The 24,726-nt window shown below is 36.1% G+C and overlaps 3 protein-coding genes and 2 pseudogenes across 3 annotated transcripts; 3 read left to right on the forward strand and 2 right to left on the reverse strand.

Annotated features, from left to right (window-relative positions):
- The first annotated feature begins 3,074 nt into the window (after window positions 1-3,074).
- LOC120197238 (RNA demethylase ALKBH10B-like) lies at window positions 3,075-7,099 on the forward strand. The gene is made up of 8 exons (XM_039198835.1): window positions 3,075-3,977; window positions 4,706-4,831; window positions 5,009-5,103; window positions 5,220-5,337; window positions 5,536-5,655; window positions 5,804-5,916; window positions 6,005-6,159; window positions 6,291-7,099. Exons 1-8 carry the CDS (start codon window positions 3,425-3,427, stop codon window positions 6,838-6,840), a joined length of 1,830 nt encoding a protein of 609 aa, XP_039054766.1. The 5' UTR covers window positions 3,075-3,424; the 3' UTR covers window positions 6,841-7,099.
- Window positions 7,100-7,655: 556 nt separating this feature from the next.
- Window positions 7,656-9,315, reverse strand: LOC120197239 (annotated as a pseudogene).
- Window positions 9,316-10,978: 1,663 nt separating this feature from the next.
- On the forward strand, window positions 10,979-11,908 carry LOC120197155 (putative clathrin assembly protein At1g25240). The gene has a single exon (XM_039198759.1). It carries the CDS (start codon window positions 10,979-10,981, stop codon window positions 11,906-11,908), a length of 930 nt encoding a protein of 309 aa, XP_039054690.1.
- Window positions 11,909-12,215: 307 nt separating this feature from the next.
- Window positions 12,216-13,767, reverse strand: LOC120197240 (protein BASIC PENTACYSTEINE2-like). Its single transcript, XM_039198836.1, has 2 exons — window positions 13,732-13,767; window positions 12,216-13,108 (listed from the first exon to the last, which is right to left on the reverse strand). The coding sequence occupies exon 2, from the start codon at window positions 13,102-13,104 to the stop codon at window positions 12,256-12,258; it is 849 nt and encodes a 282-aa protein (XP_039054767.1). The 5' UTR covers window positions 13,105-13,108; window positions 13,732-13,767; the 3' UTR covers window positions 12,216-12,255.
- An 8,125-nt stretch (window positions 13,768-21,892) lies between these two features.
- LOC120197156 lies at window positions 21,893-23,198 on the forward strand (annotated as a pseudogene).
- Window positions 23,199-24,726: the final 1,528 nt, after the last annotated feature.

Raw genomic sequence — 24,726 nt, forward strand, 5'->3', positions numbered from 1 at the left:
TTTGTTATATTGCTGTTGTATGTGGATGACATGTTGGTTGCAGGACCCAACAAAGATCATATTGAAGAATTGAAGGCACAACTGGCTAGGGAATTTGAAATGAAGGACTTGGGATCAGCAAACAAGATTCTAGGGATGAAAATTCACCGAGACAGAAGTAATAGGAAGATTTGGCTTTCACAAAAGAATTACTTGAAGAAGATCTTGTACGATTCAACATGCAAGATTGTAAGCCAATTTCTACCCCTCTTCCTATTAACTTCAAATTATCCTCCAGTATGAGTCCTAGCAGCGAAGAAGAGAGGATTGAGATGTCTCGAGTACCGTATGCATCAGCAGTGGGAAGTTTAATGTTCGCTATGATATGCACAAGACCAGACATTGCACAAGCAGTGGGAGTGGTTAGTCAATACATGGCGAATCCAGGTAAAGAGCATTGGAATATTGTAAAGAGGATCCTAAGATACATCAAAGGGACCTCAAATGTTGCATTATGTTACGGAGGATCAAACTTACTAATCAATGGGTATGTAGATTCTGACTATGCAGGGGATTTGGATAAAAGCAAATCTACTACAGGATATGTGTTCAAAGTTGTTGGTGGAGCTGTAAGTTGGGTTTCAAAATTGCAGTCAGTTGTGGCTACGTCCACAACAGAGGCAGAATATGTAGCAGCTACACAAGCCAGTAAAGAAGCAATTTGGTTGAAGATCCTATTGGAGGAGCTTGAGAACAATCAAGAGTATGTCTCTCTGTTTTGTGACAGTCAAAGCGCCTTGCATCTAGCAAGGAATCCACCATTTCATTCAAGGACAAAGCACATACGAGTTCAGTACCATTTCATTCGTGAAAAGGTGGAAGAAGGGACAGTAGATATGCAGAAGATCCATACCAAAGACAACATAGCATATTTCATGACGAAGGCGATCAACGCTGATAAATTTACCTGGTGTCGATCCTCTTGTGGCCTGTCAGAGACGTAAGCAACATGAAGGTACAAGGTAGAAAGAATGGTGTGAAGATATGATTGTTCCAATCAAATCTTCAAGTGGGAGATTGTTGAAATACAAATTGAAAAGTCAACAATAGCTGCAAACCACCAAACTTTCGGTGGAAATTGATTGAGAAACTTTCGGTGCAATTGGAGCAATTGGAGTAATTGGCAGCATGATTTTTATGACTTTTGAAATGGTAAAATCTAAATTTTAGTCATTATAATTTAGAGTATTTACAAATTAGTCCTTAAGCTTCAACTATAAATACCCTAGCTCATTTAGCTTCAAAACCATCCCAAAGCATTCTAGCTTTCTTCCAATACTATAGAGAATTTAGAGAGTTTCTTGAGAGTTTTTTTCTCCTTTTTATCGAGAGAGAATTATCATTGTTTTCTCCTTGGTAGATCGAGAGATGTTGTAATTCCTATTTTCTCATAGTGAAATTCTTCTACCGTTGCCTGTGGTTTTTACCCTATTTTATTTAGGGGTTTTCCACGTAAATTTTGTGTCTCTTTTTATCTTCATTTTTATTTTCTCAAATTATCAGTTGCGATTTTGCTCTATCCGATAGCTGTCTTCCGCAACACTCCTTACGTAGCCGAATTCTCAGATTAGGTCCTTCACAGCTGTGCGGTGATCAGTTGTGTATAGAGAGAGGTGACAGCACATATACACACACATATATATATTATTTTAGGTTACAGAGTCCACTTTTATCAGTTATGTTTTCTCTCCATAGCTTTTACAGAATCGTTCAATAAAGTACTTTTTCTTTTTATTAATTTCAAGTTTCATTTTTGCTTTTCTTCTTGGTGGATCATCTGCAACACCCAAAACTGTTGCACTTAATGTCCAAAGTTCGGGGCTAGTACGCCTGCCATGGGATGACAATTTAACCCGAATTCGACGGATTCGGATCTGATAGGATAAGGATCACATGGATCACAAATTGTTGAAAAAACTTGCACTTGAAATTGCACTTGAAACAATTTCATAGTCATCCATCCATAAGCACTGGCGTAAAATCATGTGCAAAGTGGATAAGAAGTCTTCGATTGCTACAAATGATATTAGCATAAAAGTCCTGAAGATGCTTTCCGGAAAAGTTATCGACCGCCTAGTTTTGAATTCTAGGAGAAAACTTGCATGATCTTTAGAAGAAGAAAAAAGGCTTAAAAGAGCAGGAAAAAATATCTCGGGTAAGTCTTGCCTATGCGAATCTGTGACATACACGACCGGAAGATCATGATGCTGTGGCATCTGCAGTGCATCGGCGAACCTTTCGGAGGTGTCCTAGGATACTTCAAGTAACATATACTTCGCCAATCCCGTAAACAACCCGCCTTCCGCCTTCTCGTCGTAATATACAGGACAAGATTTGCCATGCATAGCACCATAGGGAGAACGTGCAATATCTTTCCTGCATTTTGCAATGAAGCTAAACAGATTATGTTAAAATTCTGCATGGTGAACATACTCGACAAGGGGTTAGTCTCCGATCTAGAATAGTTAATTCAGACATCGGATGCCACTCCATTCCCCGATGGTCGGTTTCTCGGAGCTTATCGTCGGTGGAGACCGATAAATAGTGACCAACAGCACCAAAGATACCAATTCAGCAGGAACACTCTTGACAGATCACGTTTCTTACTGACAATCAAGTTGCAACCATTTCAATGATCTAAATAGTTACCATGAAGCCTCCAATTCGAAGCAAAGCATTGTAATTGCATAAAATAATATAAACGTTTTCCATGAATTTATTAAAAGGTTTTTAATTATAAAAATTGATTTTATTTCATTAATAATTCATGAAAAAACCATCGAATATTCCACTAAGGTTCGAAGATCTATCCATCAAGCTCAAAAAGATATAAATTTTCAATGAAAAAAACGAAGTTTGTTTTGATTTTAGCCACCATTTAAGACCACACACATGCTTGCGTGATCTATAAGCCATTTTTGTTCAGCTCGAGAAAGTCGTCTTCTTTTCTTTTTCTATTTAAAAAAGTTTTCTTTAGCACTCACGTCAGTGTTGAACCACTGTAGCTTCACACGCACAACACAACAAAAGCGAAAGATCCGATTTTCCCCCCCCCAGATCTGACTAAACTAGACCAACCCCAATTTCTATATTAGATTTTGTCATTGCTTTAGCTCCCTTAGTTACCCATTTCCTTTTCCCATTGCGACTCTGTTATTAGATCGGCTTAAACCCAGTAAACAAGGAAATTAAAAGAAACCCATTTGTTTCTTGTTTCACGGAATTGTTTTGAAGTTGAATTATTTAAGAGTTAACGTGATCCGATTGGATATTTTGGGATTTATATTAATTAGATCTGGATTAAGGGTATTTTAGTTCATATATGTTGTTTTAGTAGTCTGGGTTTATTGTTGAATTGGTTTACGGAGCTTTTTTCTATCCCTCAATGGCAATGCCATCGGGAAGTGTAGTTTTGTCTGATAAAATTCAGTTTCCTGGGCCTGCAGCTGCCGGATATGTCGGTGGCCGTGGATCCGGTGGAGGAGGAGAGATCCATCAGCACCAATTCCGGCAATGGCTCCCCGATGAACGTGACGGCTTTATCTATTGGTTGCGAGGGGAATTCGCCGCCGCCAATGCCATGATCGACATTCTCTGTCAACATTTGCGCGAGGTCGGTGGCGTTGGGGAGTATGAAGCTGTCATAGCTTGCATTCAACAAAGGAGATGCCATTGGAACCCCGTGCTTCATATGCAGCAATACTTCTCGGTCGCCGAAGTTTCGCAGGCGCTCCAACAGGTCGTGTGGAGCCGGAGACAAAGGCATTACGATCAAGAGAAAGTTGGGGGGAAAGAATTTAGAAGATCCGGCACCGGGTTTAAGGGACATAGGATAGAGGTAGCTAAAGATGTGCAGAATTCTGGGGTGGATAGTGATGGAAATTCGACTGTGGCCGCAGTTTCGGACCGGAACGAGGCTGTCACCGAGGATAAGAATGGTAACTACTTGGCTCATGTTTTACATTGTGGTGAAATTGAATGATGTATTGTATTGTTAGCTTGATATGTTTGGTCATTTATCTGTGATGAATTCATGAAATTTGTATTTACTTGCTTAAAAAGCATGGTGTTTCTATATATGTCGAATTCGCAATCTTTCTCGGATTAGGCAAATTACCCTAAACTAGAAAGTAACCATTTGTCTTTTGGAAAAATTTCTGTTAAAATTAAAGGATTTTAAAGCAAGCTTTCTTAGTTGGAAATTGCTATTACATTCCATATTTGTCACTTTTACTTTAATGTCCATGTATGATATACCTACATGCCTAATTTACAGCTGGGGATGGTTAAGAATACATAAGAGGCACGCATTTAATAACTTGTTTACGATCATTCGGGAGGATGAAAACTCATGCTTTGTTACCAAATGTCGTAGCCGAAGAATAACATGGAGTGTCGTCATATTGTGAAAATTATCTGTTAAGGTATCACAACATAGACTTTCTTAACTTGATTAGAATTGTGTTTTGGCATTGGACGATTTATCGGTTCGGAGGGCAATTGTCCTGGGATTTTTCTTTAACTCCCAAGGAGTTTTCCTTTTGTTCTCGATGAAGGCTATTTTGGTTCGTTTTCAAGCTTTCTTTGTGATACCGCATTGGGTAATAACCTTTTTTCCAGAAAAGTTAATTGATACTCTTTCATCGTGGTTATGTATTGTACTCAGATGTTGTCTCCAAACCTCGTGCTGATAGCGGCTTAATAAATTCAGGGTCTTCGAAGGGAACTGCATCCGAAAATACAGAATTGAGAACTGAGGATGTAAATGGAGGATACACCTTGAGCTGTAAAGGTACCACCTTTTACTTCGGTTGCTTTTAGCTATTGCATGTTTGATTCAACACCTGCACCATGTAGAATGCTCAAACTCAAATATTTCAGGTTTTTCGAATAATTCCTTGAGAGTTTTGACACTAATTTCACCGTGTTCTGTTGTATTAATATTCTTTTTCTATTAATGATCTTTTAGAGAAAGATCTACATTCCTCCCAAAATCAGAATGGAAAGCAGAATGTTACGGGTCCAAAAACTTTTGTTTGCAACGAGATGTTTGACGGAAAGACGGTAATTCCTTATAATTGTTACGATATTATTTTGTGAAATTCTTGATGTACTGATAGCTTCTTGCTTCTCCCACCGCAAACTTCTTCAACTTCTGATAAGCCTTTTTATATGTTAAGGTCAATGTGGTGGATGGGCTAAAATTGTACGAGGAACTGTTTGATGAGAAGGACGTTTCGAATCTTGTCTCGTTGGTAAATGATTTAAGGGCAACGGGGAAAAGAGGGGAACTTCAAGGCAAGTATTCTTACAAGTTCATTTTTTTTCTTGGTCTAGCCAGGAGGTAACTTTCGAAAATTGAATTTGTTCCTTGGAAGCTTCTACTTGACAGATTCTGTAGCGCTGTCACGTTGATTAGGCCTACAAAATTGCGTTCAGTTTTACTAACGATATCAGTAAGAGCTGAATTCTTATGTGATAATTTGCGAGAAACAGATCCGACATATGTGGTTTCGAAAAAGCCAATTAAGGGACATGGTCGAGAGATGATCCAGTTGGGCCTTCCAATCGCGAATGCTCCTCTAGATGATGAAACTGCTGCAGGGACTTCCAGAGGCATGTTTCCTGTGATGTGCCTTCTCCCCCTTAACTCTTTCCTCCCACCCCCCGAACACACACATGTACAAAGTAGCGTACATATTTGTTTATCGACTGATAAGTAACTAAACTTCAAACGCCTTCTAATTTGATTATGCATTACCAGAGCGGAGAATCGAAGCCATTCCTTCCTTGCTGCTAGATGCTATTGATCGTTTGGTCGACTTGCAAGTTATAACTGCAAAGCCGGACTCTTGCATCATCGATGTTTATAATGAGGTAGTTAATGATGGTGCTTCTGGTGGTTTTGCTGGAAAATGAGCTAAGCATTGATACTAATATTATGCTTTTCTTTTTAAATATCAAGGGGGATCATTCACCACCTCACATGTTGCCATCTTGGTATGGAAAACCGGTTTGCATCGTGTTCTTGACCGAGTGCGATATTACTTTTGGAAGAGTTGCTGCATTCGATCATCCTGGGGACTTTAGAGGCTCTCTAAAGCTTTCTCTTGCACCGGGGTAATTATTTAACCGTTTTCTCTCTACCCTATCGCCTTCACAGCCTTTCGATGTGCTTCGAGAATGTTTCATGTTTCAGATTACTATCTTTGATCATTTTCCTAATAGTGTATTTCATAACTATCGTGCAGTTCCCTCCTTGTGATGCAAGGAAAATCTTGTGATTTCGCTAAACATGCGCTTCCCTCCGTCCGAAAACAACGCGTACTCATCACATTTACAAAGTATCAACCGAAGAAATTCGTGACCGACAACCAGAGGTTTCCATCGCCTTCGGTTTCTCAGCCTTCAAAATGGGGTCCTCCTCCTAGTAGATCACCCAACCATTTTTGCCCTTCCGTTGGTGCCAAGCCATATACAGCAATACCAACATCGATAGTACTCCCAGCCACACCAAATCACCCACAAATCCCACCTCCGAACGGTGTTCAGCCTCTATTTGTGCCCACTCCAGTTTCTCCTGCAATGTCATTTCATGCTCCGGTTCCCATCCCACCTGGTTCGACGGCATGGCCGGCCCCTCCTTCAAGGCACCCTTCACCTCGCCTACCTATTCCTGGAACCGGAGTTTTCCTTCCTCCACCAGGCTCTAGTAATCCATCATCGCAAGAGTTAACTACTGCAACCGAACTCAATGTTCCGGCGGAGACAGCTTCCCAACCAGAAAAAAGAGAAGTGTAACGGAAGCGTAGACGGATTCGGGAATGCGGTATAGCCGTGAAGGAAGAACAAACGGTAAGGTCGAGCAAAGCTGCTACTAGTTAAGTTCAGAGAAAGGTAGGCTATGAAGTGCAATGAGTTTAAAGAGCGGCTACATTCGAAACTTTCAAGTTCTTTTTTCGGTTATCTTATTAAATGAAATCACATGGTAGGCGGAAACTCCATTGTTAATTTGACTTTGGTCCTTATAATTATCTGGTTTACAAGTTTTGTTACGAAATTATTTCAAAGTTCTGTCTTAATCCTTGACTTTTTTGAATTTGTCCGAATATGCCTGAGATGAGACGATAGATCTTTTAAGCAAGTTTAGGGGTTCGAATTCTAACGATGGAGTAAATTTGATTGAGGGTTTTCTTGTCTTTGTAGTACTCGATCCATATTAGTCATTTAATATATTTAAATAGGATATTGGTGGTTATAAATAAAAAACTATCTAAATAGCGAACTCATAACCGCTGTGCGTCTTCCTCCCTCCAGTGTTTTTTCGTGCACAAGGAACATCTTTTAAATTTCAATGGTGCAGAGACGAGAAAAAAAGGTAAATTATGTATTTAACGTATAAATTATGAGTTTTAGCCCATTTTAATACTTATTTATTTTAAAACTTAACAAATTACCCACCATGAGACTCAATCCCACGACCACAAGGTTAAAAGCCTTGCGCTCTACCAACTGAGTTAGACGGGCAATTAATTAAATATAGTGACATATCCATGAAAGATTTAAGGTGTACACCCGTTCATCTTAGAATCTGATTTTTTTTAAATAATTATATATTTTAATAGTTGTGTCCATTTTGTATAAAAAATTTATTTGATTAATATATACGTATGATCGACTTGAAAGATATTTATGGATCCGTGGCCGGCTAAATATTACATAAAGGTCACCCATGATTATCCAAGTTTCTCTCAACCATTTTCATTTGGGTGATGCCATTAAACAATCGCCAAAGCAAAGGTTCCCCTAGACAGCGAAAGCAAGGTGATCTGTGCACAACATCATCATAGAATTTAACCTCAATTTCTTTCCCTGTCATCTCCACCGACATGAACCCTTGTACGTCGCGATAAAATTCCATCTCTTCTGGATTCTTCCACGTGGCAACATCTCCCCTCCATGCCTTTGATCCCCCTCCACTTGTCATAAATTGAATCCCACTACGACCATTATAAGTTTATAACCAACAAACACTCTTTAGTCATGTCCATTGATCGTACGCCTGAAGAAGTGGGAGAAGACGATCAGAGAGCTCGTCGGTGTTCCCGTGGTGTCCGGCGCTCTTGATTGGATGGTGTCCCACTACTATTCTCCACGTCGCCGACGACTCTCTCAGAGCCGATTCCACTTCCTCTATGATATATTCATATCAGATACATATTCGAATACGAATATTTCCATGATTAAAAAAGGGTTACAATCCAACTTCTGTTGAGGTACTTCCGCCTCTCCAGTCATAAACATGGTCTTTTGGGTCAGTGAAGTACTTGGACACGAATGGTGTAGTGTCTACAAAGAAAAATTCAGCCATTTCTGCCAACAAATAATGAGGAAAAATATTAAAAATGTGTTGAATATATATATATATATATAAAAGCTTGATTACCAGGTCCAGCATTAAGGATAAAAGATCTCAAACAAAGCCGTCTGCTATCCATCTTTCTAAGGATAGGACTTAATTGAGCCTCAACGTTGCCCCTATAATCATGATTACAATGTTAATTTTTTTTCTTTTAAAAGATAATATCAGTGAAGATTAATACCAGTGTACCACTGTTTCTGCAAGCTGGGAGCTGTGTAAATATCAGTGAAGGATTCATGGAAGGATGGATCTCGGACGCCGGTTAGTCCGTTGTCGTAAAAATTATCTCCGGTCGAGATTACGAAGTCAATATCGATTTTCTCCCCGATTATTCCCATCTGAACCATATAAATAAATTATTATTTGAAGATAATAACTAAACTATCTATATTATTATCGATAATAATATCAACCGAGTTAAATCCAATCGATAAAAAGTATTTCGATACGAAAACTTGTATGTTAATCATGCATGATAAGTTAGTACACGTGCATGTTGTTTTTATGAAAACAGTTTTAAGAGAAACACCTGAAGATTGGTTATAGTGTCCTCTTCTTCCCCAGCCTGGCAGTCTCCGACCACCAAGAAGCTCAGCGACCCATCCGGTTTCGCAGCGTGCTCGAAGCGGTGAAGCTCTACCACACACGAGACCACAAACAACCCGACCATCATCGTGGATACGAGCTTTAGCTTCATAGCTTTTTCTTTTTTTTTGAAACAACAATGATTACCCGACGTGAAATGCTGGCAGGCTACTTATAATAGCAGTTTGGATTACTTTAAATCCACATAATAAAATACAATTATATTGATAAATCCGAAGAATCGTAAACAAGAAGAAGGTTTTATTGTGTTATTGACACATCATGATTATACTAAACGAAGTAATGTACATATATATACATACATACGTGTGTATATATATATATATATATATATATATATATATATATATATATATATATATATATATATATATATATGTCGTATACGATATTGATAGCTATATCTTCAAGAATTTTGATTTGTGGTCCATGAATTTTCTGATTAACCAAACAAAAACCATCAATCCACGTTCTTGAAGGACAAAACGTGTAGGGAAATTCCAAGTATCTTCCTTTGTATCTGTCAAATGACAAAAAGAAAAAGTGACTTTGTAGGAATTTTTATTTATTTATGTTTATTTATATTCGGGTTCGAATATATTTCGATGATCAGTTTGATATTAGATGATTGAGGGGAGGCTGTAGTCTTGTAGACAGGAACGAATGCACTAAACTCCTTAAGGAGATCAAGCATGCACTAAACTCCTTAAGGAGATCAAGCGCATCCCGTTATTTTGAAGGAAAAAAATAATTAAATTTAATGAGATGCATAGAGTAAAATGATCTATTATTTTTAAGAAAATAATATTAAAATTTTAAACCATCGTTTTTTAAAGTTTTAAATCCACCACTGATCGAAGAGTACGTAGTATTATTCGATCCACCATGCACTTCCATTGGAGAAATTCATTGCCAAGTTCCTTTTCCAATTGAAGTAGCTCCAATATAGATGGATATGATTTATAGCCCTTAAAAGAAGATACTTATACGTGAAATCGACATAAATAAATTCTTAAGGTAGACATTATTAATAAAATAAATAATCGAAAAAATCAAATTTTAAGATAACAACCTTTTATAAGATAAAAATTTATTTATCCGTAAAATATGGACCCGTCACTAATCATGATCCTCTGTTTCCATCTGCATGTTTTTGGAAGCTTATATTTGCAGAAAGCTTTTGATTAGGTAATTAAGTGTTATGATTGATAAGCATGGAATTAAATACTTCACTTATTGTACGTCAACAGAATTTAAAAAGAAAGGGTAGATTACGCATTTAGTTTTCATTTCGATGCCTAAATTTTCAATCTTTTCAAAATCGTATTTAACATTTAGTTTTCATTTTATTTTAGTATTTTGCCGTTAAAAATTTAACGCGTTTAGTACTTAAACTATCAGTTTTGTCCGTTTTAATACCTAAACTTCCAGTTTTTTCAAAACTTAACGTTAAATTTTGAACGGTGATACTGAAATGAAACAAAAACTAAAGTTTTTAACGGATGGGTACTAAAATGAAATAAAAACTAAACTTTAGGTATGATTTTGAAAAAATTAAAAGTTTAGGTACTAAAACGAATTAAAACTGATAGTTTAAGTACTAAATTTGTAATTTACCCAAAAACCATGTACCAAAAAATACAAGGTATTATTAATTAAATCAAAATTTATGTACCATTTCAAGAACAATGCCAATTGTTTTTAGTAACAAACATGTTACCAAGATGTACCTGTAATGCTTTATGTAAACAAATAACAAATGGCAACGATCAATCGTCGCTAAATAACTTAACAAACGAACAAATAACTAGGCGTCGTCACCTTAAATCCACTGCATTATTTGAATTCATAACCCAAAATCCACTGCTTTATCTTCCTCCCTCTTCCGGCGACGATTCCGACGCTGGAAAAATGAGCATGTTGAGGAGGGCCGCCGCTGGTATCGAAGACGTGAAATGCCTAGTTGTGGCCTATTTTTCTGCTAGAGTATCGCATCGGAATCATGATTTTGTGGCTGCCATCGTTAAGGCCACAAGTCATGACGAACGCACCGTCGTTAGAAGGAACGCGGAAATAGTTCTCGAGTGGATTCGAGATTCTCCGAATAACCTATACCATTTTGTCCGGGCTTTGAGTAAAAGGATGGAGAAGACGAGGAGTTGGGTGGTGGCGATCAAAGGGTTGATGCTAGTGCACAAACTTGTTCGTTGTAGGGTCCCGGGTGTTAAAAAGATGGGTCGTTTACCGTTTGATTTGTCGAGGTTCAGCGACGGGCATTCGAGGTTAAGCAAAACATGCTGTTTTAATCTTTTTGTTCGTCGGTACTATGCATTTCTCGATGAAAGAGGTGCCATTTGGGTCGAGGATGAAAACGGAAATGCCGAGGATAGTCCATTGATGGTTCAGCAGCTGTTGAAGCTTCGGAAACGGCAACTTTTGCTCGATATGTTGCTTAAGATTAGGCCACGAGCGGATAACATGAAGGTCCCTTTAATTTTCGAAGCCATGGATTGTGTTGTCGTCGAGGTCTTCGATGTTTATAGTAGCATACGCAGTGAGATTGCAAAGGTACTATTGGAAGTACATTCACTAGGTAAACCAGAAGCAGCCACGGCCCTTGAGATTCTTCGGAAGGCAAAGAGACAAGTTGAAAAACTTTCTCGATTTCTCGAATTCTGTAAGGAATACGGTGTTTCGAAAGCCAACGAAGCCGTCACAGTTTTCGAGATTCCGGCGGAATATGTCAAAGAACTCGAAAGAAGAATCGATGAGGTTTCAGAGGCCATTGCCGAACATGGAGAAACAACAGAAACTTTCACACAGATTGGAGGTTCTCCATGATGATATAAACACCAATGGAGGAAATATTAACTGTGACATCAATGGAAACAATTAATACATACATACATACATACATACATACATATATATACACTAAATGTACAAAGACTTATCCAGCAAATAGAGAACTCATCATTAAACAAAAGTTCTTGAAGCAAACGCATAAATGAAGTACTAAATAGTTCAAAGAAAAGAGAAGATAATTGAAACATTATCATGACTGAAAATTCATGAACTACAAAGGCAACAAAGATCTCCAAAGGACAGAGAAATATGTACATGTTTGAAGCAGTGAAGCAGGGACGGTATGCGATGGAGCTGTGCCGGTGGTAGCCACCTATTTAAATCTACCTGATAGTGACAAACTTGTTGGTACCATGTCTAGCCCAATAGGTCCTCAAATCGATCGGGATACTGAAGTTATAGTTTTCCGACACGAGTTTCTCCAGCAACTTCTTGAATGCCCCTTGACTCATTTTCCTCCCGGCTATCCTCGCACCTCGTCGTTTGGTGCTCATCGGCAGAGGATACATGGATACATTTGTGGTGCAACATGCGGATTGCCAACCGCCACAACCCCATCGATAACATTGCTGAGGGGTTCCGGTACACGAGCAAACCGGAATTGGAATGCCAGAAATATCCATGTCATATCCATTGATTTTAATGTCCATGCTCTTCTTCGCTGGCTTCACACGTTGAATGGTAGAATCGGTGTTATCCTTTGGCTTCCTAGGCTTTTTCGTCTTTGGCGTCTTAGGAGCAGCCTCGCCCTGCCTTTTCTTCAATTGAACACTTTCCTTACTAGCTGGTGGCTCTTCAACTCTCCGAACCACCCTCTCATCTTTCGTTGAAGAATCGAGTGGCGGCGGCAAAATCGGCATCGAATGAACTGCCGGAGTTTCCGGAACAATGCCGAAATTAGGAGAAATAGCTGGTATCATGTTGAAAAACTTTTCCCTCTGGCTCATCCCACTATCCCGAACATAATTCATAGGTATAGAAGCCTCCGAAACAACGCAGTCACGATGATGAAAGGCAACATTGGGAGCGGCCAAGAGATTCGGATGACGCATCGGAATAAAAGACTTCGTGTCTCGGTCGGCCATGCTCGGCATAAGCTGCAGACCAAGATGTCCTTTAAAGGAAGGCTCATAGTAACCCCAATTCCGCATGTTCAACGCATTGTCATCCATGAAGCTACACATAAACACCAACAAACAACAGATTGAATAAACTCTTTACAATGGTTCACATTATTTCCACCCACAAAGGCGGAGACATTCAAATCAAAACCATGCCTTGTAACCCGTTTGGTTCCCGAGAAAATAACAGGGGAAAGCCCCCATGAGCTAAATTTCAACCGTAAGCTTTCACATTTCCGCAGATCCAAGATACGTAAACAAAAGATCTCAATTCGCAGCTAACAAACATAGCAGAAACGGAAAAATCTAAAGAATCCCAACAGAAAATGGGAACTTTCAGATTCAAACATGTTTCCAATTCCGCACATTTCCCCAAGGTCAAATCTTTGCATGCAACGAAACCCATGATCAGATCTACTAACAGAAACTGGAAAAAAGGAAAAATAAAGTTTGGGTTTTTTTATGGCAGTTGAAGGACTTTAAAAATGGAAACTTTATAACATTCATAGATCTGCCTTTCACAAATTTCACCTACAAAAGCTCAAACACACCACAAATAAACAATTTTAATAAGAAAATACATTTAATAATAGTACAAAGACTAAGGACCCATGTATTCAAAAATCGTTAGAAAGGGAAAGCAAAGGAAAAGGAGGTGAGAGGAGAGAGAGAACTTACCTAGAGAGAGAGAGAGAGAGAGTATACGGCTCTTTAGGGGTTTGCCCTTTCTGGATAGAAAGAGGAGAGAGAAAAGGCAATATATATATATATATATATATATATATAAAGCTATGAAAGAGAATGAAACAGAAAGAAAGAGAAAGAAAGAGAAAGAGAAAGAGAAAGAGAAAGAAAGAAAGAAAGAGAAGCCCCAAATATTAAAAAACGAGGGAGAGTGGGGAAGACCTAAACCAGTGTTTCAATCAAAGGAGATTTTATAAGGGGTAATTATAGAAAGGGTCCCCTTAAATGGTTTCTTTTATTCTAACATCACCTAATAAAAAATCATTTTTTATTTTAATACACATAAATTAATAATGGGCAAACTATGCATTTAGTGCATGAACTACCAGTCTTGATACATTTTAATCTATAAATTTTTAATTTTTTTCAAAATCATATTTAAAATTTAGTTTTTATTTTATTTTAATACTACAGTTCAAAATTTAACGTGAAATTTTAAATTTTTTGATGTTTAGCTACTAAAACATACTAAAATTGATAGTTTAGGTACTAAACGTGTTAAGTTTTTAACAGTTGGGCACTAAAATGAAATAAAAACTAAACATTAAATATGATTTTGAAAAAATTAAAAGCTTAGATACTAAAACAAATCAAAACTAATAATTTAAATATTAAATACGTAGTTTACCCATTAATAATTCAGGAATTAGCACTTTTTCCTACCACATTAATAAAAGTGGAGCAGTTCTGCGGTGCGAGGTCATAGAATAGACTAAAAAAGATGCTACCGGTTTTGTTATTTAAAATAATAACAAAACTGATAGTACTTTATTTTAACCGTATGCTAAGGCGCCGCACGTGAGCGTTTCCCATAAAAGTGTTTTTCGTAAAAAGCATCTTCTATCAATGTAATAAAATACACATTTTATAGGATATGTCTTCTGTGTGATAAAAAGACGTGTTTTACGAGTTGTTTCTACAAAAGTCGATTGAGTTGGATTGAAATGAAAGAAAAATAAAAAGAGGGGACAAAATATGAAAGAGATTTATGAATTTTGTCCAAAAAGAAGAAACACCTGTAATGTGTGTTGAAGACGAACACAAGCATAGATCGACGACACGTGTGTATTAACCTTATATTTAATCACTCAATAAATACATATTTAAAATAATATATTTAAATACTTAAATAACCATATATTTACACAACATGAGAATTGAGAAGTTCATGTGATTTTCAAATCCAACATTATATATATATATATATAAAAGTATTCGAGTGTTTAAATATAATCTTTAAAATATGTATTTATTAAATAATTTGACATAAGACTGATACAAACATATCATTTTAATTTAATTTTATCAAATATTTTTTTAACAATTTAACTTTTAATTTAGATATTAAATATTAGTTTTGATTTGACAAATAAAACATTTAAAATAAATTTTAAATTATTCATATAATTGGTATAAATATTTACAATTTGTTTCATGTATTTTTTTAGTATGGTTCAATTTAGATTTGAGTGGTCATTTGGTGGCTTAATTAGTAGTTAGATTGATGAACAAACATAAACGATATAATATTATACTTTAAAGGTTTAATTAGAATATTTTAAAAATTTATAAATCAAATTAAATTTCAGATCATAAATTGAGAATGGTTGATACAATCAACACTCATTTTTGGAACAAACAAAAAAAAAGCAAAACTTTTTTTGGGTAAATTACAAATATTAGCATTCAACTTTCTTTTTACTCTTATTTTAGTCATTAAAGTTTAATTTTTTTATTTATTCATTAAACTTTTAAGTTACTCATACTTTGATTACTCTGTCATTATTACTATATATGTAAAACCCTAATCTGATCTGACTCAAAGTCCGGATGATTAGAATGTCACACGAAACCATCTACCATTTTTTAAAAAGAATATTGACCAAATTAACATTCGGGCATAATATAAATACCCAAAATAATCACAAAAATACAAAATGTAAGTATTTCAATACAGGGAGCTCCCGACAGCAGTCTCCAAGATACATGAGTATAAAATAGAGTTTACAACTCAAATATTAAACATCTAAGGTTACAATACTTGAGACGCACTCTGATAGGATGATCGAGTCTAAAAATTTGAAAAACTAGGCGACGAGCTCTTCTGATGGCATCTAAGAACCTGCGTACGGAAACACATTAGATACGCTGAGCTCACAAGCTCAGTGCTACACAAATAACCGAACTATACTACATGCATTCAACAAATGAGCATCTACAAGTATGGTTATGAACAATTGCATACAATAACACAACAACCAAAGTAAGCATCATGGTGCAGCTCGAGGTCACTTAACATCACGAAACTCACACCCCTATTTGCTTACTAAAGAACCTTAGGTGAGTATTGGGTCACACAACATCAATGCCTCCCTAAACCTCGAGTTGAGTCTGAGTCACATAGCATCGAAAACTCACTCAACTAGTCTACCCCTCTAGAGTACTTGGGATTTGCCCGGAACACTTAGCATCGAAGCAACATCCAACTAGCATTTAAAGTGCACAAGAATTGAATTGGATATATTCGAATAATCATTTACTCCACTATATCAACGTCGTACACAAGTAACTCAGGTGTTCTCAATGTTTCCTGAGTATCAAACAAGGCATAAGTCTTATGGAATCTTACCTCATTAAGATCTTATGTTATCATACAATTCATTTAGGTTTCCACTTGTAGGCTTATTAGAAGGTTTCCCTCACCGAACCCTTTGGTTTCGTCTTTCAAATCCAAGCTAAGCTTATAGCCTAAACATTCACGATGGTACCGATACTCCTCCTTAGGTATCGATACTCCCCTCCTGTGGTATCAATACTTCCCCAAGTATCGATACCAAATTTATATTCGATGTTTTTGGAAAATATCTCAATATCAATACTCTGATACTCTCCCTCTTGGTCATCTATACTCCCTTGAATATCAATACCAAAATAGCTTTCGATGTTTTGAAAAATACATCGGTATTGATACCCTTTTTGGGAATATCAATACCGAGTATCAATATTATACCCTCGATATTGATACTCCAATGAGTACCAATACCAAAATTACATTCTGGAATCTGAACAAGACCCCAAGTATTAATACTAAGCCCCGAGTATCGATATTTTCCTGAACAGTATCGATACTCCTTGTTAGGATATTGATACTCTCCTCACAAACCTTTTGAATTTTGCCCTTATATAACTAACAATTTCGGTACTTTTCTTATAGTTGCGATATCCTCTACCCAAAAAACTCTGTTTCACTCGTCTAAAACTTCCCAAAACGTTTCTCTAGTGTCCTCAAAACCCCTAAATCCCTTTTTCATGCTTTAAACCCCCAAGTGCACACAAATGGCTCATACACCCCAAACATGCATCAAAACTACACATGTTGATCTACAAGCAGTAAATAAGGGTTATGATTGTGTTACCATACACCCAGTAGTTATAGGAACAACCTCAAGCTCACCCAAGCACCTCTTTCTCTTTGTCTTTCACCCTTGAGCTCTCACCCACTTCCCTCGTTAGAATAACAATGGAAATGAGTTATCAACTTCAATCTCGGATTATGTGTTTGTAACTTTTTTATATAAAAATTTTCTGTTCAGGTTTAACATGTAAAAGATTACGATTGAATCGTATGAAACATCTTGCTCGAATAATAAGTCCTGCCGGGCAATACACTTTTAATCAAAGCCATGAAAACATAACAAAATGTAAGAATCCACATTACAAAGTCAAAAACCACAACCTTTGTTTTAAGAATATTCGACAGTACAATTTCACCAACAGAAATTTGAAAGTTGAGCAATTATCTTCATGATAATCTTCAGCAAAATAAAAAAAAAATCGTTCATATCCTCAAACCATGTTTTCGAATAGGGAACCGAAGGCTTTGGTTGTCTTTGGGAATCATTTAGGTGTCGATCACGTTTCCCGACCACCACTGGTGGTGGCTGGAGTTCGAGAGGGCAAAAGGGGAAGAAAGATTTTTAGACTTTGGGTGCCTTATTTGATGTTCTAGATCGTAGACCTAGGTTGAGGGGCTAAAACAAAGGGGTTTAGGTTATTTTAGATTTGGTTTTCGGTTTGTTTGCCGTCGTATAAGGTGGTCAGAGGGAGGAGAGGCCACCAAAGTATGATGGTCGGAATCTAGGTTTCAAAGGGGCTCGATGGTTCTCGGTTGAGCAGAGAAGAAGGGCAAAATCAACGAGATAATGCGTTGAAATTTTTTTTTTCACGAGATAGTGCCCTCGCCAGATTAATTGCTCAGATGGGGTGATTTATGCAGTACCCATATAGGTCGCCATGCACGCCCAGCTACCTACCAGGTCGCCATGCACGCCCAGCGACCTAGGTAGGTCGCCATGCAATCCATGCAGCCCCCAAAGGTCCGGGCGACCTATCCTCGCTCGGTTGCTCGGATTCCCTCGCATAGCTCGCTCGGTTGCCCTCGCATAGCTCGTTCGGATGGCCTCGGTCGGATGGTCTCGGATGCCCAGCGTGTTGGGGCGTGCATGGCGACCTACCCCCAGAGACGTGGGACTGTAGAGATCACCCTATCTGAGCAATTAATCTGGCGAGGGCACTATCTCGTGAAAAAAAAAAATCAACGCATTATCTCGTTGATTTTGCCGAGAAGAAGTGTTGGAGAAAAAAACAAAGAGAACATTGAAAATGGCTAGGGTTTAGTTTGTTTCCTGAAATAGCAAAAAAGAGGTTTAAATACCATAGCTTTTAGAAGAAGAAAAAACCACGCACAAGCCACTAGACATTTAGCGTTTTTTACAAAATCATCCCATGTTTCATTTATTTTATTATTTAATTCGAATGTGTAGACACTATTTGCACAATTTTCCCATTTCGTGTTAAACTTAATAAATAAAAAGAATTTTGCCTTTAGATCCTCCGTATTTAGGTTCGTTTTTAAATTTATGTCATCAATCTCTAGGTTTTTTGCATTATTTGGTTTTAAATCGAAACACTGATTTAGCTATTTTCCCTTTAGTTTCTTAAGCATGTTAGGGTATAACTAAAAAATAGAATTTTGGCTTTTAGTCCTTAGAATTTTGCCGCGAATTTACAGTTTGGCCATGTGGTAGGTTTATTTGTTATTTTGTTTCAAATTAGGGTATTAAATGTGGTATTTTCCATTTTTATGTATAAGGATAAAATAAGATGAAATTTAGTTTTTTAGTCTCTCTAAAATTATCATTTTACTATTGAACTCGTATGCTTTTAATTTTATTTGATTTAGGCTTGTTAGTTACTTATTTAGCCACTACAATGTATGATTATTTTAATTTAGTTTTGGTTTTAATCTTTTGTTTTTTTAAATCTTATCATGTTTGTGTCACTAAGTTTAGATTATTTATAACTTAGTCCTTAATTAGTATGCTTTTTCTAGATCTAGCCCCTTAGACTTAGGTTTCTTAGGATTTAGTCCTCGAACTTTTTAAAAAACTAGGGAATATTCAATTTGGCTCTCGCCTTAATACTCGTAGGTTCATTTAGATTATTTGATTCAATAAATGAATAAAAATAACTATGATTAATATTAGAGCCTTCACTTTAGATTTAATTTCACTTTACTCCTTTAATTTAGGGAATAATTCGATTTGACTTTCACATTAAAATACCCGATGGTTCACGTTGATTATTCGATTTAATAATTGGATAAAAATGACTAGGATTAATATTAGAGCCTCCACTTTAGGCTTAATTTCACTTTAGTCCCTTAATTTAGGGAATAATTCGATTTGATCTTTGCATTAAAATGTCAGAGGGTCCACATTTATTATTCAACTCAATAATTGTTTAAAATCGATTATGATTAATATTAGAGCCTCCATTTTTAGGTTTAGTCCTTTAGGTTCTTTAAATTTCATAATTTGACACTCTAAGTTAAGGCTTGTCTTAATTAACTCGCCTAGAATGATTAGGTTAATAAATGGTTGTTTGATTGTATTTTCAGTTTTTTTTAAATAAGGCAATTTTTATTTATCAATGAATTAATAATGTATCCTTCGCCTAAATGTCTGGGGTGACTACTGGTAATTCCTGAAATAAATCAACATCCTTTTCAAAACCTTACATCATGATTTCTTAATAATCAAGGCAATGTTTACTTATTAGGATCGATAACGAAACTTTTGCATAAAACACCCCGATGGTGGTCGTTATTGGTCTTGATAAACCGATAACATTTTCAAAATTTGCATACATAGTAGATTTTAAATTAAATAAAACCTTGAACTCAAAATTTTTAATTTTAAATATAGGGTAATCGATTAGTACTAATTTTTGGGTGGTGTGGGGTGCTAATCATTCCCCACACGTAACTGACTCCTAAATCCGATTTATGATTTTGCATACCGAAACTCGTAATTTTTTATAAAATAAAATTATTTTATTAAAAAATTTCGATATTAGGTGTTTTAATTGTACCTTAAAAATGATTGGTGGCAACTCTCCATCTTCTCATTAAAATATTTTCAAAAACCTCAATCATCGTAACTAGTCGACTTTTCTTCTCAATGACCGGTTGCGATATATATATATATATCAATTTCTAGTGGAGAATTTCAATTGATCCAACGTTACTCCAATGAATTATTTTATAGAAAGGATAAATAATGTTGCTGAATATGTTAGCTATGAAGATATCATTTGATCAAATGTTGCTTCAATATAAAGAGAATTAATATTGTTGGAGGTGTCAAATGGAGGTATACATAACTAAATTTGATAAATAACCATCTAATATATTTTGAAAGTTTAGTTATCTCTCCTATATTTTAACCCAAAAGTTTTCAACTCATTGGCTAAGTGATGTAACATTGTCTTTATGCCGAATAGAACTATGGGTAAATTATGAGTTTAGTACCTAAACTATCAGTTTTGAATCATTTTAGTATCTAAACTTTCATTTTTTTTTCAAAATCATACCTGAAATTTAGTTTTGTTTCATTTTAGTGGCATGTTCAAAATTTAATGTTAAGTTTTGACTAAACGCATTAAAATTTTAACGGAAGTGTACTAAAATGAAATAAAAACTAAATGTTAGGTATGATTTTGAAAAAATTAAAAGTTTAAGTACTGCAACGACTAAAATTGATAGTTTAGGTACTAGACATGTAGTTTACCCTAGAATTATTAGGGTTCCAATCTTTTCCACCCTTTATTGAAGAAAGAGCTCATAATGAGTAAAATTGCAAATTTTGAAGGTTGGGGTAGAAACTAGAAAGAAACCTAAAGAGGAAAAAAAGTAAATTCTCTAGTAGAAATGATTGCAGCCTTCTTGAAAGTGACAAATCTTGTTTCATTCATCTTTAGAAAACACAGTACTAATTAGGTTTTCAGTTTACATTTTCTTCTCAACCAAACACATAATCCATATATTTAAGATAGGTATGGCCTGCATATCCTATACATATATAATATATTAGGATAAACTACCTATTTAGTACTTAAACTAGTAATTTTAGTATGTTTTAGTACTTAAATTTTTTATTTTTTTCAAAATTATATCCAACGTTTAGTTTTTGTTTCATTTTATTATATCGTTATTAAAAACTTAACGTGTTTAGTACTTATACTATCAGTTTTAGTCCATTTTAATGCCTAAACTTTCAAAAAAATTAAAATTTAACGTTAAATTTTGAACGGGTACTAAAATAAAACAAAAACATTTAGGTATGTTTTGAAGAACGTGGAAGTTAGGTATTAAAACAGATCAAAATTGATAATTTAGGTATTAAAATATATCAAAATGGATAGTTTAGAATCAAAATTGATAGTTTAGGTACTAAATGCATAATTTACCTAATATATATATATATATATATATATATATTCATACAAATCACTGTGTGATTGAATAATGACTGTTTGTTTTCTTGTGGCGATGTTTTTTTTTTTTTTTGTTTCTGTCCAAATGCCTGTGTTATTATGTGGGTGTGGGCTCTCTCTCTCTCTTTATCTTTCTCTTTCAAAGTAGCTTTATATAACCCAAAGACTGGATTTTTACAGTGAAAGTTGATATATTTGCAGAAAGCAATAGCTTTCTTCTCCATGTTCCAGTAAAGGCTGAATTTTTCCACCTCTACTTATGTTAGAAGACCACAACATCAACGCTTCAATTTCATTACCAGCTCTTCCTCCTTCCTCCTCTGATAAGCCCTTGGAAAATGGGGCTGCACACAAACGAAGAAGAAAACCAGCAGGCACACCAGGTTTTGTACCAGTTGATCGTTGTCGCACGTCTTTGAATTAATCAGTAGTTATATAATCCGACAGGTTTATGTTTGGTTTGTTGTTGTTGTTGTAGATCCTGATGCGGAAGTGGCTTCTTTGTCGCCGGAAACGTTGCTGGAATCCGACAGGTACGTTTGTGAGATCTGTAAGCAAGGGTTTCAAAGGGACCAGAACCTTCAAATGCACAGGAGGAGACATAAGGTGCCATGGAAGTTGCTGAAGAGGGGATCACAGGAGGTGAGGAAGAGGATCTTCGTTTGTCCCGAGCTGACATGCTTGCACCACGAACCCTGTCATGCTCTTGGAGATCTGGTCGGGATCAAGAAACATTATAGAAGGAAAAAAAAGCGATCGGAGACAATGGGTTTGCGAGAAATGTTCGAAAGGATAAGCAGTTCAGTCGGATTACAAGGCTCATCTCAAGACCTGTGGCACCCGAGGCCATTCTTGTGACTGTGCCCGTGTCTTTTCCAGGTTCATTTTCGTTAACCCTACATAAAGAAGATGTAGTTGGTTGTATGATCGATCGAACATAATCTCATGTTGTCTGGTTTCTTCGTGTGTCAGGGTGGAGAGTTTTATCGAGCACCAAGATGTTTGCGCTGTTCGGCGAGTTCAACCCGAGTTACAGGCTGCCTGCTCGTCTCGAGCAGCTTCGCTCCAGTCCTTCAAACGAAGCTGCCAACTTCATCATCGCTCGAAGGGCCGAGCCTGTTTTCTTGCAGCACCAGAAGCAACACAATCTTGAACTTCAACTTCTACCAACAAGGGATTCGGATGAGAATCACACTACTCATTTGAAGCCGTCCATAGGATCAAATGCAAGTAGTGAAACCACACTGGGAACTACTAGGTTGAAAGAGTTGGCCATGGCCGAGAAGGCATATGCCGAAAAGGCTAGACAAGAAGCTAAGAGGCAGATCGACATGGCCGAGCTCGAGTTCGCAAGTGCAAAGAGAATAAGGCAACAATCAGCAAGCGAGCTCGAGAAAGCTCAAGCCTTGAAAGATGAAGCGACAAAGAAGATAAGTGCTACCATCATGCAGATCACTTGTCAAACGTGCAAACACCAGTTCCAAACATCAACAGCTGCGGTCCCAGACGATGAGATCTCACTTGCCATGAGTTACATGTCTTCAGCCACAACAGAAGACGTATGAATGTTCCATTATCCCTTAGATTAGGTCATATGAATGTTCTGATTATATTTAAAGTTGAATGAACTTTATTTTACATTACTTTAGAGAAAAAATTAGCTAGAAAATAGGAAGTAAACATTAAAAGATGGTGACCCAAAGCTTAAAATACCAAAATTGAGTGCTAGAAGGGGGTGGGGGGAAAGGAATGTCATTTTCATTGCATTTGAGTCCCTTTTAAATACTTATAGATATAAAGAAAAAACACCATGTTTTCAGTGCCCCAATAGTTCTTCTCAAATATAAACAACACATGCAATTCACATAAAAACACGAACACTTTCTCTCTCCCACACATTTTATCAGTTGCAGAAAGCTTGCTGAGTGATCAGTCAGTAAGCAGCAGCCATGGCAGAGGACACACAATCTGCCATTTATTCATTAACGTTTTCTGAAGCCAAAACTGCACTTACCTTCTTCTTCAACCCTTCAACTATAGTTCAAAACAAACAACAAATGAAGGAAATCGATATATATATATATATATATAGTTTAGGGTTTCTTTCTGTTTAACAAGTGCAGGCAAAAGGATTACCATGTTCTTTTTATTTTGAAGCTTTGTGGTGTTGTTTTAGGTTGGGTTTGGGAGCATGGGCAGCTCTTTCCTCACCTTTAAATGCAGTTCCATTTGCTCTTTTTGGTCCATTGGATATTAGCTATAATTCAAAACTTAAATTACTTTTTGGGTAAATTCATATTTAGTACCTAAACTATCAGTTTTGTTTTGTTTTAGTACCTAAACCTTCAATTTTTTAAAAATCATACCTAACGTTTAGTTTTTATTTCATTTTGGTACCCTGTTCAAAATTTAACATTAATTTTGAAAAAAATGAAAGTTTAGGTACTACAACAGACCAAAACTGATAGTTTAGGTATTAAACATGTTCAATTTGTAACGGTAGGGTACTAAAATGAAACAAAACTAAACATTAAGTATAGCTTTAAAAAACTAAAAGTTTAAGTACTAAAAAGAACCAAAACTAATAGTTTAGGTACTAAATGCATAGTTTATCTTTATTTTTTTAACAATTTTTATCTATGAGAGGGAAAGAGAAATTTTTACTTATAATGAACTACGGCTTAGAGAAGAGGAGAAAAGAACTTTTAACCACTTGCTCTAAAGATCGTAAAAAAAGTGAAATCAAACAAGTGAGATTTATATTATAATAATCATAAATTATTCTAGTCAAACTCATCAGTAATATTCATCTAATTAACTAATTAGTGGTCACCACTTGTCATCTAGAATTAATGACAAAAAATATTAACGTAATATGTCATCAAATTAACGACATTTAACGTTCAAGTGATTAAAATGTAATAAAATGATAACATAAGTGACTAAAACTTAATTTTTAAAATTTAATGAGTAAAAATGTACAAATATGAAATATAAGAGACTACTCTTGTAGTTTACCCAAGATTATTTAATAAATGGGCCTATCCTTTCAAAAATACAGCAAACATGTGGGCTTTGTTTGGTCAGAACACA

Source organism: Hibiscus syriacus, unplaced genomic scaffold (assembly GCF_006381635.1).
Source record: "Hibiscus syriacus cultivar Baekdansim isolate YM2019G1 unplaced genomic scaffold, ASM638163v2 tig00117047_pilon, whole genome shotgun sequence".
Lineage (NCBI taxonomy): Eukaryota > Viridiplantae > Streptophyta > Magnoliopsida > Malvales > Malvaceae > Hibiscus > Hibiscus syriacus.

Excerpts from the sequence above, each read along its gene's own strand:
- LOC120197238 (XM_039198835.1), top strand. The coding sequence starts at position 3,425 with ATGGCAATGCCATCGGGAAGTGTAGTTTTGTCTGATAAAATTCAGTTT. Across the intron at positions 5,656-5,803 it reads TGCTGCAGGGACTTCCAGAG|AGCGGAGAATCGAAGCCATT; the intron begins GCATGTTTCCTG and ends ATGCATTACCAG. Across the intron at positions 5,917-6,004 it reads TCATCGATGTTTATAATGAG|GGGGATCATTCACCACCTCA; the intron begins GTAGTTAATGAT and ends TTAAATATCAAG.
- LOC120197155 (XM_039198759.1), top strand. The coding sequence starts at position 10,979 with ATGAGCATGTTGAGGAGGGCCGCCGCTGGTATCGAAGACGTGAAATGC.
- LOC120197240 (XM_039198836.1), bottom strand. The coding sequence starts at position 13,104 with ATGGATGACAATGCGTTGAACATGCGGAATTGGGGTTACTATGAGCCT.